Source organism: Geotrypetes seraphini, chromosome 10 (assembly GCF_902459505.1).
Source record: "Geotrypetes seraphini chromosome 10, aGeoSer1.1, whole genome shotgun sequence".
NCBI lineage: Eukaryota > Metazoa > Chordata > Amphibia > Gymnophiona > Dermophiidae > Geotrypetes > Geotrypetes seraphini.
This window is the reverse complement of record NC_047093.1, coordinates 58,464,313-58,479,112: the sequence shown is the minus strand read 5'-3', so window position 1 is coordinate 58,479,112 and position 14,800 is coordinate 58,464,313. Positions and strand designations below refer to the sequence as shown.

Below are 14,800 nucleotides of genomic sequence, written 5' to 3'. Positions count from 1 at the left end.
CAATGACACTTCACATTTTTTTATATAACTTTACTAGGCTAATATTAAAACAGACCATCTAATTTATAGAGCAGATATGCACATAGGTTATAATCTTGATTTGAACAGACCTTTCTTTTTTGGATATGGATAACCAGCATATTTTGTTTTTTCAATCTATAAAGGGAACATAGATACAGAAGTGCAATTATAAAATTATTTAGGGATGCATTTTCATTAAAATTCTTAATTTTGATTAATCACATAATTAAAGGTTATTTCCCACTGGAACTCATTGTGACTCTGGGCAGATCACTTAAGCCTCCATTGCCCCATGTACAAAATAAGTACCTGTTTATAATATGTACACCACTTTGATTGAAACTACAGAAAGGTAGTATATCAAATCCCATCCCACTAACCTTCTCTTCTCTAAAGGACTTATAATCTCTTTCCTTTCCACTGGCAGATCCAACATCTCCCTTTGTCTTTCTTTGCTCCCTCTCCTCCTCCCCAGATATATTTTCTCTTTCTATCTTGGGTCCATTATCTCTTCTTTTTTTTTTTTTTTTCTTTCTCCTTCCCTCACTTCCATTGTCCAGCACCTCCTCTTCCCACTCCTGTACCTTGATGAACAGCACCAAGCCCGTCACAAAGATGCTGGAGCTCACTCAGCTATAGCTTCCACCAGTGGCCTTTTCAGTTCTGCTCAATCCCATTCCCCCTTCGGGGGTTCAGTATTTGTCCCCCTTTGAATCCCCACTCTTGTCTACCTTAATGGTGGTTGTCTGTTGGTCCTTGGGAATGGCAGTGTTACCTGCTCTGAAGCTTTCTCTCTGGCTCATCCCACTGCCTTTGACATCATTTCCTGCTACTGCATAGGCAGGGCAGGATAGGTCAAAGGGAAAACTTGGTAAAGGCTGCAGTCAGCATATCTGCAGTGCTCCTGCTGCTAGGGACCAACAGGAGACCATCTTTAATGTAGACTGGCATGGGAGGGGATTAATGATATTGAATTTTGGGTGTGGGGAAAGATGCTGGATTGTGCCAAATTCAGGGGTTAGGAGTGGAAGAGAGCAGAAGAGATGTTTAGAGGAGACACTGCAATGTGATTAATTTGTTAATCTGAGCTAACTGTGATTAACATGTAGCCCTAAAAATTCTCTCTCCCTCAGATGACTCCCGCATAACCTCACCACTGCTCTGAGGTATGTATATCTTTCCTGCTGTTTTGGTTTTTTTTTCTAACATGCATCTGTGCATGTTTTATAGCCAGCAAGAATTATGCTTCTCACAAAAGATCTCCTCCAGCTCCCAGGCTTTATTAGGCTTACGACAACCAGGAAAAGTGTTTTCATATGCTGGACCTCTTCTCTGGAACGCTCTTCCTGAGGAATTTCAAATAGTTCTTTCTTATCTTTTTTTTAACCTATGAAAGCTTGGTTGTTTCAGTGAATTGAGGTATTGGAGACTTTATTTTAATGGTACTTTGTTTATAACAATTTTTCCTTGAACTTGTTTATAGTAAACTGTTTTGACACTAACCCGCCCCTCCCTTTATGAAGCCGTGTTAGGCTTTTTTTTTTAAATCACTGGCCGCAGCAGTATTAGCTCTGATACTCATTGGAATTCTATGAGCATATGAGCAATAAAAAAGCCTAATGTGGCTTCGTAAAAGGGTGGATAAGGTAAATTTTGCGGTATAAAAATAATCAATCCAATCCAACCCCAGTCCAGACTCCCAGGAATGCCTGCGTTTAAAAGTAAATGACAAAAAAACAAACGCTGCCGAAGATACTTAAAAGTCCCCAACTAGATGCAGCAAATGCAAATAGCAGGGAGGATTGTTGAAAGAACAGTATTAATATAATAAATTATTGAAAGTGTAATGAATCCTCAGTGTGTAGTAGGTTTCAGGTTTATTTAAAAATTTGATATACCGCCTTATCAAAATTCTAAGCGGTTTAAGTAGTAAGCTCTGAGAAGCAAAGTTCATTCAATAAGAACAGAAGCTTCAATGCTTTACTAGACCTGGACTTTACCGGCATGAGAAACAACTTACATATTCAACTGAACATCATCATTGGATTAAGATCGTGTGCATAATACGTGAAGAAAATAACAATGAATATATAATAATTTAGTGACAGTGAAGTTGTACAGCACTACTCCCTGTTGGACATATAAGTTAAATACTGTTCTTGCCATTTATCATTATATTTTCTGTATCCAATCTGGCTGAAAACACAGGGCATAGTGTTGTAGAACTTCACTAAATTATCAAGGAGCAAAAGGGGCGCTCAGGGAGGATAAGGCCATAGCAGAAAGACTGAATGAATTATTTGCTTCGGTCTTTACAGAAGAAGATATAAGAGATCTACCTGAACCAGAAATGGTTTTCAAGGGTGAGTGATGATGTGGAGGAACTGAAAGAAATTTCAGTGAATCTGGAAGATGTACTAAGCCAAATCGACAAGTTAAAAAGTGATAAAACGCCAGGACCAGATGGTATACATCCCAGTGGACTAAAAGAACTCAAACATGAAATTGCTGACCTGCTGTTAGTGATCTGTAACCTGTCGCTAAAATCGTCTGTAGTACCTGAAGATTTGAGGGTGGCCAATGATACGCTGATTTTTAAAAAGGGCTCCAACGGGAGATCTGGGAAATTACAGACCGGTAAGCCTCACTTCAGTGCCGGGCAAAATGGTAGAAACAATTATAAAAAATAAAATTGTGGATCACGTAGACAAACATGATTTAATGAGAAAGAGTCAGCATGGGTTCAGCCAAGGGAGATCTTGCCTCACAAATTTGCTTGACTTCTTTGAAGGTGTGAATAAACATGTGGATAAAGGTGAGCCGGTTGATATAATGTATCTAGATTTTCAGAAAGTTTTTGATAAAATTCCTCACGAGAGGCTCCTGAGAAAATTGGAGTGTCATGGGATAGGTGGCAGAGTTCAGTTGTGGATTAGGAACTGGTCAGATAGAAAACAGAGAGTAGAGTTGAATGGTCATTTTTCTCAATGGAGGAGAGTAAACAGTGGAGTGCTGCAGGGGTGTGTACTAGGACAGGTGCTTTTTAACTTATTTATAAATGATCTGGAAATTGGAACAACGAGTAAGGTGATTAAATTTGCAGAATACACTAAACTGTTCAAGGTTGTTAAAACACATATGGATTGTGAAAAATTGCAGGCAGACCGTAGGAAGTTGGAAGACTGGGCGTCCAAATGGCAGATGAAATTTAATGTGGACAAATGCAAAGTGATGCACATTGGGAAGAATAACCTGAATCACAGTTACCGGATGCTAGGGTCCAAGAAAAGGATCTGGGTATCATCATAGACAATACAATGAAACCTTCTGCCCAATGTGCGACGGCGGCCAAAAAAGCAAACAGGATGCTAGGAATTATTTAAAAAGGGATGGTTTACAAGACTAAGAATATTATAATGCCCCTGTATCGCTCCATGGTGCGACTTCATCTGGAGTATTGCATTCAATTCTGGTCTCCTTATCTCAAGAAAGATATAGTGGTGCTAGAAAAGGTTCAAAAAAGAGCAACCAAAATGGTAAAGGGGATGGAACTCCTCTTGTATGAGGAAAGACTGAAAAGGTTAGGGCTCTTCAGCTTGGAAAAGAGATGGCTGAGGGGAGATATGATTGAAGTCTACAAAATCCTGAGTGGAGTATAATGGGTACAAGTGGATCAATTTTTCACTCCATCAAAAATTACAAAGACTAGGGACACTCGATAAAGTTACAGGGAAATACTTTTAAAGCCAATAGGAGGAAATTTTTTTCACTCAGAGAATAGTTAAGCTCTGGAACGCGTTGCCAGAGATTGTCGTAAGAGCAGATAGCGTAGCTGGTTTTAAGAAAGGTTTGGACAAGTTCCTGGAGGAAAAGTCTATAGTCTATTGCTATTCCTTGGGTTTTGGACAGGTACTAGTGACCAGGATGGGCCACCATGAGAACAGGCTACTGGGCTACAGTACAGCTGTTCTTTTGTTCTTATGTTTTTATTATATATTTGTTATTATTTTCTTCACTTATTATGCACACAATGTGTAATCCAGTGATGCTATGCGGCTGAATATGTGAGTTGTTTCTCACGCTGTTAAAGCCTGGGTCTTGTAAAGCATTGAGGCTTCTGTTCTTATTGAACTTTGCTTCTCAGAGCTTGCCACACACTGAGGTTTTACTACACTTTCAATAATTTATTATATCAATACTGTTCTATCAGCACTCCTCCCCGTTGATATTTGCATTTGTTGCATCTAGTTGGTGCATTTAAAAGTATGCAGGTAGGCATGTATAAACTGAAAAATATTATAGATGTCACTTTCTGCTCATAAAACAATGTTTTACCTGCAGAAACGCCTTATTAAATGACTCCCTTTGTGGGTAATGTATTCTATTGTTAAAAGGAAACATATAGTCATTATGCCAGAAATGACTGGACTGATGTTGGGTTTGAGGCTTAAAGGAGGAGAATGTTTTTATGAAACTTGGGTACAAAATTTCCCCCCCCCCCCATACACACACTTTTTTACAAAACCACGGAAGCATTTTTTAGCGCAGGCTGGTGTGCTAAATGTTCTATGCTGCTCCCGACACTCATAGAGTTCCTATGAGTGTCGGGAGCAGCGCAGAGCATTCGACACGCCAGCCTGTGCTAAACGCTGCTTACGCTATTTTGTAAAAGGGGGGAGTGGGGCTGTTGTTTGGAAACAGGGTTAAAGAAATTTCTTTGTAAGCTTTTTATTATTTATCCTTATTTTCGACCTTTGTCTTCCTCGGTTTTATGTATATGTATTTATGGCAAATGCTTATTTATCTTGCTCTTTGTTACTAACTTTCTATCTACACTAAACCTTTCTTCACCCCTTCCTTTCTATCCACTCCAATTTCTCCCTTTTGATGGTCAGTCCACAGCAGCTGCTCTCCTTTCTACCTGCTGATGTAGTTCTGTGCATTTCTCTGCTGCCCAATGCTGCTATCCCATATATTGGTACCATTTCAGTTTTTGCACATGGGAGACTGGTGCCAAGGATTTTTCAGTTATATGAAAGTCTTTAATCCAGTTGTGAAATCCTGTTACTTTTATTGGGAAAAACAATAGAGTATGCCATAATGGCAACATGCATGCTTAAGAGAATTTACTGTACTTCTTAAAAAATCTGATCAGTTTGGTCAATAATCAGTTCAAATTCATCTTGAAACAGAACCAGTTACCATCACTTTCCTGTAATACCAGTGGTTGTCAATGTCCACTTAACATACTAATTGGGGGAAGGAGGTGTCCGTTAAATCAAAATGTTTGAAAAATTGTGTCTTTGCAAAGCCACAACTCTGCTAAAATATTAAATCTGAAGTGCAATGCCATCCGTTTTCACAGTAAATAACAAAAATTTAGCCATGATGTTCAAATTTCTAATGTCAGCATGGTAGTTATAATAGCACCAGCCATTTACACTTAAAACAACAGGGATGTACTGAACTACATATAACTTGATGAATTCCCAACTTGTCCATTAAATCTGAAATCCATTAAATTGAGGGTTGACTGTAATTGGAATATTATACTAAGGCCCTCTTTTACTAATGTTGATGATTTCTGGAATTTACAGGTGTGACAGTTGTCACTGATGATATGAAAACTGAGATTGTGAATGAATCAATTACATGAATAAATTAAAATACATTTTCTGCAAATTGCATTGGAAACTCAGCCTTGAGGCCTTGTAATAAATAGATTTAGCTAGCTCACAGATTGGCATTCCCTGTTTAAATTGCTGATTCTACATTTCATCTAATGCTAGGAAGTTCAGAAGGTTGATTTTGAGACTCTTAAGAGACATAGATTTATGTACTATTCTTCACATGGATTCATGGGGATAAGGTTCTCAGAGGAACAGGAAATTTGGGTGTTTTACAGAGAATCTGTTTCTTATAGATTAGAAACTACAATACTAATTTGAAGGTCATACAGAAGTTAAGATGTGTCTGCAGGTAGTAGGGCTTTTACTAACATGATTGATATGGAGAGGTCAAAGATCAAGGGTGATTTAGGAAGAAAAGTGAAACACTGCCACCTGCTGGGTTTAAAAAACTTAACAGAATCGACTTTTAATGTTAACATTGACGTAAGGCATTTTTGGAAAGGAAGTCATGTGATCAACTGTGCCATTGTATTCTAAAGCATGATAATTATTACAAATGATGTCACATAGGGTATAAATCTGTTTGCCTTGTTTTCTCTTTGAAGAGCACTGAAATTCTGACGGCCTGCTCTTTCCAGGCTATGGGAGCTTTGTCAGTAAACATATTCGTTTTTACATGGCTTTTCCTCGTCTGTTATTTGAATTCACAGAACGGATTCTCTAGCCCAATCATGTGGGAAAGAGAATCCATTCTGGCAATTCTTTTGGCCTCGATGTTCAAGTCTCCAGCCTACTTAACACTAAGGTGTGCTAACTGATTAGCGCGATTTAAACGCTAACACGTGCATGTTAGTCTAAGGATGTGTTAGCGTTTAGCGTGTGCTAATCGGTTAGCACTCTTAGTAAAAGAGGGGGTAAGAGTACGCATATATTTAGTTCCAGGCTACAGAGACTGACTTGTACAAGTCTGCTGTATAACGGTCCTTATGCAGCAATACTGGCATTTCCTGAATGGCTTCTTGCTGTCATAAAATGGTATACAATTCCTCTTTGTGTTTTGGGCAAAGATTTTAAGTGAAATTATTTAATAGTCAGTTCACACATTGTGAATTTGCTTTGCTTGGTTGGATCATTAGTTACCCCTAATACTTGGCTGGCAGTCCATAGCAATCTCCCATCCAAGTACTAGCTAGGTCCAGCTCTGTTTAACCAAGTACTCAGAAGAAGTATGACATGAATGTAAATCTGTTGCTTCCCTTATATTTCCCTTATAGAGGGAGTTTTAACTCTTGGATACATATAGACATTCTCATCAGATTTGGTTAAATGAGTTCCTATATGTTCTTGATACTGATCAGAATAGAGAAAGTACTGATATCTACTCATCTCTGTATGTTTAGACATTGGACAAGTTTATTGATTGATTGATATTTTTTTTATATGCTTTTAATGTTAAACTTTTTCCTAAGGGAAGGCATAGAGAGGTTTATTTAAAAGAAAAGGTCCATTGAGCAGCAGCATGGTTCACACATACAGATATGTGTGTGGTAGGTTAAGAATAAGACATGGAGTGGATTACATAAAAGTGAATACATGTAGTACATGTGGATAAATAAATTAAACATGGAAATAATCAAGAGCATTGACTACCAAAAGAAGAAAAAAGCAGGATGCAAGTGTGAGCCTCAAGAAAGAGGCTTATAGTCAAACAGGGAAGAGAGTTATAACAGAATACCTCACAATGGAAAAGTTTTATTGAACTTTAACATAACAAATAATAGAAATCAAAGATCAAGTGTTTATTTTATTAGGATTTAGCATAGTAGAGCTCAAGATTATCCATATTCAAATTTAAATCACCATCCAGCCAAATACAGATATTCGGTACAGCCCTGATAATTCAATATAATAAACATGGATGGTGCTTGAGATTAGATGTAACTTAGTAAATGCTGCAAATAAAGACCCGTGTAGTCTATCCAGTCTGCCCAACAGCCACATTCATTATCAAGGCAATGTTGAACCTACAATTCAGTAATTATCCATTTTACTTGCTAAGTTCCACTGTGTCTTTCCCTCCCCTAAGATAGGCAAAATCTTACTCAGATGATATGAATGTGATATAAAATATGCATACCTGCTCCCGACCCATCCTTCCACATACAAGGACAGACTGTAGAAATTTACTCAGCATCGGCTACATTGCCACACTGCTGGAGTTGTTGTTTAAACTAACTCCAGCCCGACCCAATCTGTCTTGCCACATATGGGACAAAGACTGTAAAAGTCTGTTCCACATTGGCCTCACTTATCCCACTGCCAGGGCTGCCATCCAAGCACCACTCTGCGTATGTGTGGAGTCTTGTATGGCAAATCAAGGAGGAAGGAAATCAAGGAGGAAGGTTAAAAAAACTGACTTGAATAAGGAGTAATATCCTACATATAGGGCTCCTTTTTTCAAGCTGCGCTAGCAGTTTAACGTTAAACCGCCGGCCACACTAGCCGCTACCGTCTCCTCTTGAGCAGGTGGTAGTTTTTGGCCAGCGCGGGGGTTAGCGCGTGATTAAAAGTTGCGCATGTTAACCCCGGTAGCATGGCTTGATAAAAGAAGCCCACAGTTGTATCTTTTTTTGTTTTCAATTTAAAATAAAAACAAATGGAATGAAGTGGAACAACTCAAAAAGATTACTAAAATATAAAAGGAAATAAAAACCCTTTTGCCCACAATATTTTGGGATCCAAGAAAAGGAAATAATACAGTCCTAAGGAAATATGTATAACAAATAGACTAGAAGGGAAAAAGCTGACTAGAGCTTATATATTAGATTAAATTCCCACAAGTACATTGGATTCTTCTTTAGACTTAAAAAAATCTGCCAACTCCTTCGGTTCAAAAAAACAAGTCATCTACATTGAAGTCTTAAGCACTGAGAGCAATGACCCTTGGCCTAAGGGCCAAGAAGTCCTTGCATCTCTTTTGTGTCTTATGAGATAAATCAGGGAAAAACTGAGCAGCCCTTTTTAGAAAGTTCTTTAGAGGTTTGACTGATCGTTCCACCCTGGTCACATGCTTTGCACTTGAACATGATCAAAATTTTGTTTTTCTGTTTATACTTTAAGAAGATGGGACAAATGCTTTATGGTTCTGTGGTCAAAGTTTCTACAGCTGGGACATAGTTTTAGCAGCATGGACAACTGGGTAGACTGGGCCAATTGATCATTTTCTGTTGGTACCTATATGTCAGTACTTCTCACTCCTTTCGTAAAGGCACATCTAACCAGTCAGGTTTTCAGGAATATCACAGGTTATATGCTTGAGAGATTTGCATAACATGGCTCTTCAATACAGGCAAATTTATTACATACATATTCATTACAGTAATCCCAAAAACTTAACTGGCTAAGTGTGCCTCGAGGAGAGTTCTGACAAGCATTGTACTGTGTCATACCTGTAATAAAAACCAGTGGTGTAAATATCACCCAAGTAGTTCATGCAATGTGTGAAGGAAAAGGCAGGGGGAAGTAAAGGCCAGATGTCTCTCTGTCCTCCTTACTTCCATTGCTTTCAGTAGAAGTAAAACCTGGATGTCTCTATCTGTCCTCCTTTTTCTGGAGCCATATGATAACCCTATAGGGAGAGGCAGTCAAGAAAGGAACTTAGTGAACCCTAAACTGCACAGACTGAAGCAGTAAGTGGCATACATTGTGTACTTACCTTTCACAGTGTTGCCATGCTGCCTTCTAATGTCCTTTGCAACCAAAGAAGTTCTTGTTCATTGTCTCCTCTGCTAATGCTAAATTTTGTGGTGATAACCTCAGTCACACAGTTATTGGTAGACTTGGTCTCAACAACAGGAGATAATGTGCTTGAGGGCTTCTCCAGCTGCCTGGTGGGAATTGGGTAATTGAATTAAAGAAAAGAAGTTAAAAGGTGGTCAGCCAACATTGTTGAAGGTTTGCTGTTTTCAGATGTTTATGGGGTAGAGGAGGGAGCTGTTTTCCCCAGCCTCGAAGACATTAGCAAAAGTTTGCTTGGAACATAAGTGGCAACATTTCTAAATGATTAAGGGTGCCAGACACAATACAAATGACCCCTCCCTGGACCCAGAAAAAGAGCTTTCTCAATATTGGGAGGGGGGGGGGTGTTCGGAGACCCACAAATTTAGCAAGCTTCTGAATAAAATCATACTATTCCATCTTTCTCACTTTAACAATATCAATACCTATTCTTTCTAGAGATGGCTATTTGTGTATGTTTCTGAAGTGCTAAATATATAATATGTGTAAGAATGTCACCTAAGTAAATAGAGAGTGGGTATTCGTCAGGAGTAAAGGAATAGCCTAGTGCAGTAGTTCCCAACCCTGTCCGGGAGGACCACCAGCCCTAATGAATATGCATGGGGCAGATTTGCATGCCCATCACCTCCATTATATGCAAATCTCTCTCTACATATTTATTAGGGCTATCCTAAAAAAATAGATTGGCTGGTGGTCCTCCAGGACAGGGTTGGGAATCACTGGCGTAGTGGTTAGAACAGAAGCCTGAAAACCAGGGTTACAAGTCCTGCTTTTCTCACTGATTCTCCTTGTGACCTTTTGAAACTTCATCCTCTGTTGTCTCAAGTACAAACTTAGGACTAGATTTATTAACCTGCTTTAATGCACATTATTTGACACAAGCCTCATTATTTGTTTAGTTAGTTTTCTAACCCATTCTCCCCAACAAGCTCAGAACGGGTTACAGGTTAACATACATAATAATCAGACAACGGTTTACAATTTGCTAGACTTACTATACAATCTTTACTTGATATATACAGAGTAGTTAGAGGTATGTTATTGTCAACAAGGCCTATTTACTAATACCATACGTTAAGACAGGTTAGTCAATTGAGCCCTCTGGGACAGAGAAATGCCTACTGTTCTGAATGTTATTTGCATTGAGCTTAGGTTTTAGGTCATTTAGGAGAGATTTTCAAGGGTTGAAAGAATGCTGGAAATAGAATGTAGCATTATAGTCATTGACACATGACAGGATAGAGCTTTACGTGGCAGTACAGCATAGTTTACTAAGTACGCTATGAGACATGAGTCTGATGGATGAACACCTGGAGATATAGGGCTCCTTTTACTAAGGTGCGTTAAGGCCTTAACGCGCGGAATAGCGCACGCTAAATTGCCACGCACTAGACCTTAACACCAGAATTGAGCTGGCGTTATTCTAGAAGCATACCGTGCGGTTTAGCGTGCTGTAATTTTGTGCTTGCACTAAAAACACTAGCGCACCTTAGTAAAAGGAGCCCATAATGTCCAGGTAAAGAGCAAACCCTGCTCCAATGTACTTTTTTTTTTTTTTTTTTTAATGTTTGAGTTGTAACCTGCCTCATTATTAGATGGTATATAAATGTGCAATAAATAAATAATAATCAAGAGGCTGGTGGCACTTCATATGCTAATCAATTTATTTTTGTAATAGAAACAGGTAACTTTTCAAACAGTACCGTTATAGTGGAAAACCAGCTTTTAAATCTTAAATCTCAGTACCAAATAGTCTCTTACAATTTATAACTTTATGCAAGATCTTCAGAAGTGTTTCCCATGGAGAGGAGGTACAAGTCCCCACCTGACGCTGAGCACAAGAGTGACACAAGTTATACAAATTGCATTTACTTAATTTCAAAATATTTACAATTTGAGAATGAAAAATCTATTTTTAAAAAAATTGCTCGATTAAATGATGAATTGAGTGTACAAGATATTGCAAAAAGTTATAAATTGTAAGAGACTGCTACTGTGATTTAAGATTTAAAATCAATTTATTGTGGCATGAGCATTGAAGGAAGAGAGTCCATTTTGTCAGATGCATCTATCCTTGAAAGCTTGTTCCTCAATAAATCAGTTAGTCTATAAACTTGCTTCTAGTCAACATTCAAATCAGTAGTATAAAGCCATATTTCTCAGCTCAGTCCTTGGGGTACACCCAGCTAATCAGGCTTTCATGATATGCACAATGAATATATATTCGATTTATAGATTTGCATGCACTGACTCCTGGGTATGTAGATTTCTCTCATGCATGTTTATCATGGTCATAGCGTTACCTATAGCTTCAGAAAAAAAGAGGACAGATTGAGCCAGTCCATTAAAAACAATGGAAGAAAAACTCGGACTGGTTCAATCTGTCTAACTTTTTCTGGAGCACAAAAAAAGCACAGAGCTTTCAAGTTCGGGTAATCCTGCTTTAATGAATGGCTGTGTTTCGGCGTCTCCGCCAACATCAGGGGTCTGTACAAAAATTACATACACAAATTTTTAAATGTAAATAATAATTATATATAAGATGATTAAAACAAATTATAAATTCATGGTTGATATGCATAAAAATTACATGTATAGTTGACAGGTATGTATAAAGCATGCAATCTGTCAAAAAAATAAAAAAGGCATCTAAAAAAACACTTATTAAAAAGCATCAAAAACATGTTATAAAGCATCTAAAAGACATTCATTGAAGCTATAATGTGACAACTATGACAAATTAATTTGAGCTTATTTACCCCCCCCCCCCCTTTTTACAACACCGTAGTGTGGTTTTTAGCACCAACTGCAACGGTAACAGCTCCAAGGCTCCTAGGAATTGTATGAGAGTCAGAGTTGTGATCACTGTGGCCGATGCTAAAAACTGTGCTATGGTTTTGTAAAAAGGGGTAGGGGGGCGAGGTGTTTAAAAATGTAATTGTTTTGAAAGGCATTATGTCAAATTTCCTGAAATAAATAAGTGTGATGAAAGTGATATACTGTATATGAAATCATGTGCACTATGTGACTATAAAAATGATAGTACTGGAAATGAATATTCATGCACTCAGGGCAGGATTAACCAATAGGCTAAGTAGGCACGTGCCTAAGGCCCGAAATGGTCAGGGGGGCCAGATGAAGGAGGGCATCAACAGCGATGGGCCCCTCCAGCATCGATCGGCAATGTGCCCCCCCCCGATCGGCAATGTGCCCCCCCCCCAATTGACGGAAAATAAGACAAGCAAGCAACGTGGGTAAGAAAGGCAACGGGAACTGTAACTGTGCAAGCGGTGCTGCTTGCCTAAAGCTTCCCTGTGACGCAGCTTCCTGTTTCCGCCTGGGCACATGGTGGGGTGGGGCGGGGCAGGGGGCCAGTGTACTTGGGTGCCTAGGGGCCCTCGACAAATTAATCCTGCCCTGCATGCACTGCAAGATTTGCTCACCAGAAGATCTTGTAATTCAGTATAAAAGATCAAAATACTCAATGAACAAAAGTTTTACTTGAAAAAATAATAATGTAGATTTTTCTGGAGCCACATAACATTAATCGTGGATATCCTGAAAACCTGACAGACTGGGGGTGCCCAAGGACTGGCCTGAGAACCACACTGCATTGTGGAATTTTCATATTGTTTAGTTTACTATCCCCTCCTGTTATCAAGCCACGCTGCTGAGTAACGCAAACTAAACGCTGAGCCGCCCATTCTAATCCTATGGGTGGCTCAGCATTTAGCTTGTGCTGCTTGGCAGCATGGCTTGATAAAAAAAAAAAGAGGGGGGAGGTGTATGTTATTTATGGGCATTTTCATTTCATTTAGGGCACACTATTAACACAGGAAAAAGGGAAAAAATTCTGAAATTTTATCACTTTGGCTTAAAAATAACAAATGTCATTGACTTTGAATGCATGCCGCATTTGTCTGTACATTAATCTCAAGGATACCAATAAATAGGTGCATACAAGCACATATTTGATGAGTGTTGTAAGCTGCCTAGAACTTTGGATAGTGCAGAATAGAAATGTAGAAAATAAATGTCTCTCTCCCTTTGTTCTGTTTGTAGGTTGGATGGTGGGTCCCTGAAATGGGATGTCAGTCCCATTGGGGCAGAATAAAGGACGAGAGGGATTCCCGAAACTGCTGCATGAGAGAGTGAGAAAAGAAGGCAGGAATCATGTCAGCTGTGACAGCAGCAGCTCCGGCTCCCCAGGGCCCAGTCAACTTGGCAGCCCCAGAAGTTACCAACACCAGTAAGCCGGGGCGGAAGACCAATCAGCTGCAGTATATGCAGAACGTGGTGGTGAAAACTCTGTGGAAGCATCAGTTTGCCTGGCCTTTCTACCAGCCTGTAGATGCTGTTAAGTTGAATTTACCCGTAAGTGTACTTCATTACATCGCTTCCCTTTCGTCTCCACAGTTTTATAATTCCATTAATAAGGAGACAATGGAGCAGCTGCTGTTTAGTGCAGTGGTTCCCAGACCTGTCCCTAATGAATATGCATAACTCAGATTCTTAAAACCAGCTATTAAATATTTAATACAAACAAGTATTATCTGAATCAATTCAATTTTAATGTTATCTCCCTCAGTTCATTTCATTACAATACTTTTACAACTTACCAATACTTAATTTATTAATAAATATCAGAATAATTTAGTCAGTGAACCTAATCCCCATCACTCACACTCATTTCCCAACTTTCACACACATACTACAGTCATTGTGATTACTTTTATCAAAAACTGGCTCTTGGTTAGTTCATGAGTTCATTAGTCCATGATCATCTAGTCAGAGAGGCTTCAAACTGAGAGTTGCACTACAGTCTAGCACATGAAAATCACAGTTTCTTAAACACAACCGGCAGGCCTCTCTGTCCTCATGATGGTCCTGTTCTTCAATTCATAAAGCATTCAGCTCAACGCAAGACTGTGTTTCGCCACCTGGGGTCTTCAGGAGCTGTGTTTACAAGGCTCACCAACATTACAACTTCACCTACAGTACAAAATAATTCACATACATTCCCTTTCATTCATACTAAAACCTCACCAAAATCTTTAAAACACCTTTCACCTACCAGTAAACTAAGCATGACTCGAGCAGGGACCCAGGGTTTGGCACAAGCTGAGATCAGCTGACAAGCAGGAAATACACCGTCTACCAGGAAATCAAACTGCATGACCTCACTTCCTCTCCATAAACCTTATTTCCCTGTTCAAACAACTCCTGTTCCTGTTACAACAGATTCCATTCCACTTCTTTGTTGAATCCATAAGGCTGAACTGCATTCCACTCATAAATTAATCTCTGTTTCCTTCTAAGCAGTACCTCAGAAATATTACCACCACTTGGTA

At 39.0% G+C, this 14,800-nt stretch overlaps 1 protein-coding gene across 7 annotated transcripts in view; it reads left to right on the top strand.

Annotated features, from left to right (window-relative positions):
- BRD3 (bromodomain containing 3) overlaps positions 1-14,800 on the top strand; it is a 134,177-nt gene that overhangs the window by 70,345 nt on the left and 49,032 nt on the right. For 5 of the 7 annotated variants that reach the window (XM_033960273.1, XM_033960280.1, XM_033960277.1 and 2 more), the window contains exons 2-3: positions 1,155-1,187; positions 13,512-13,823. In XM_033960273.1, the coding sequence (XP_033816164.1) occupies positions 13,623-13,823 (201 nt within the window). In that variant the 5' untranslated portion in view covers positions 1,155-1,187; positions 13,512-13,622. Of the gene's footprint in view, positions 1-1,130; positions 1,188-13,511; positions 13,824-14,800 lie in introns of all 7 variants that reach the window. The other 2 variants (XM_033960275.1, XM_033960278.1) reach the window with 2 other exon arrangements.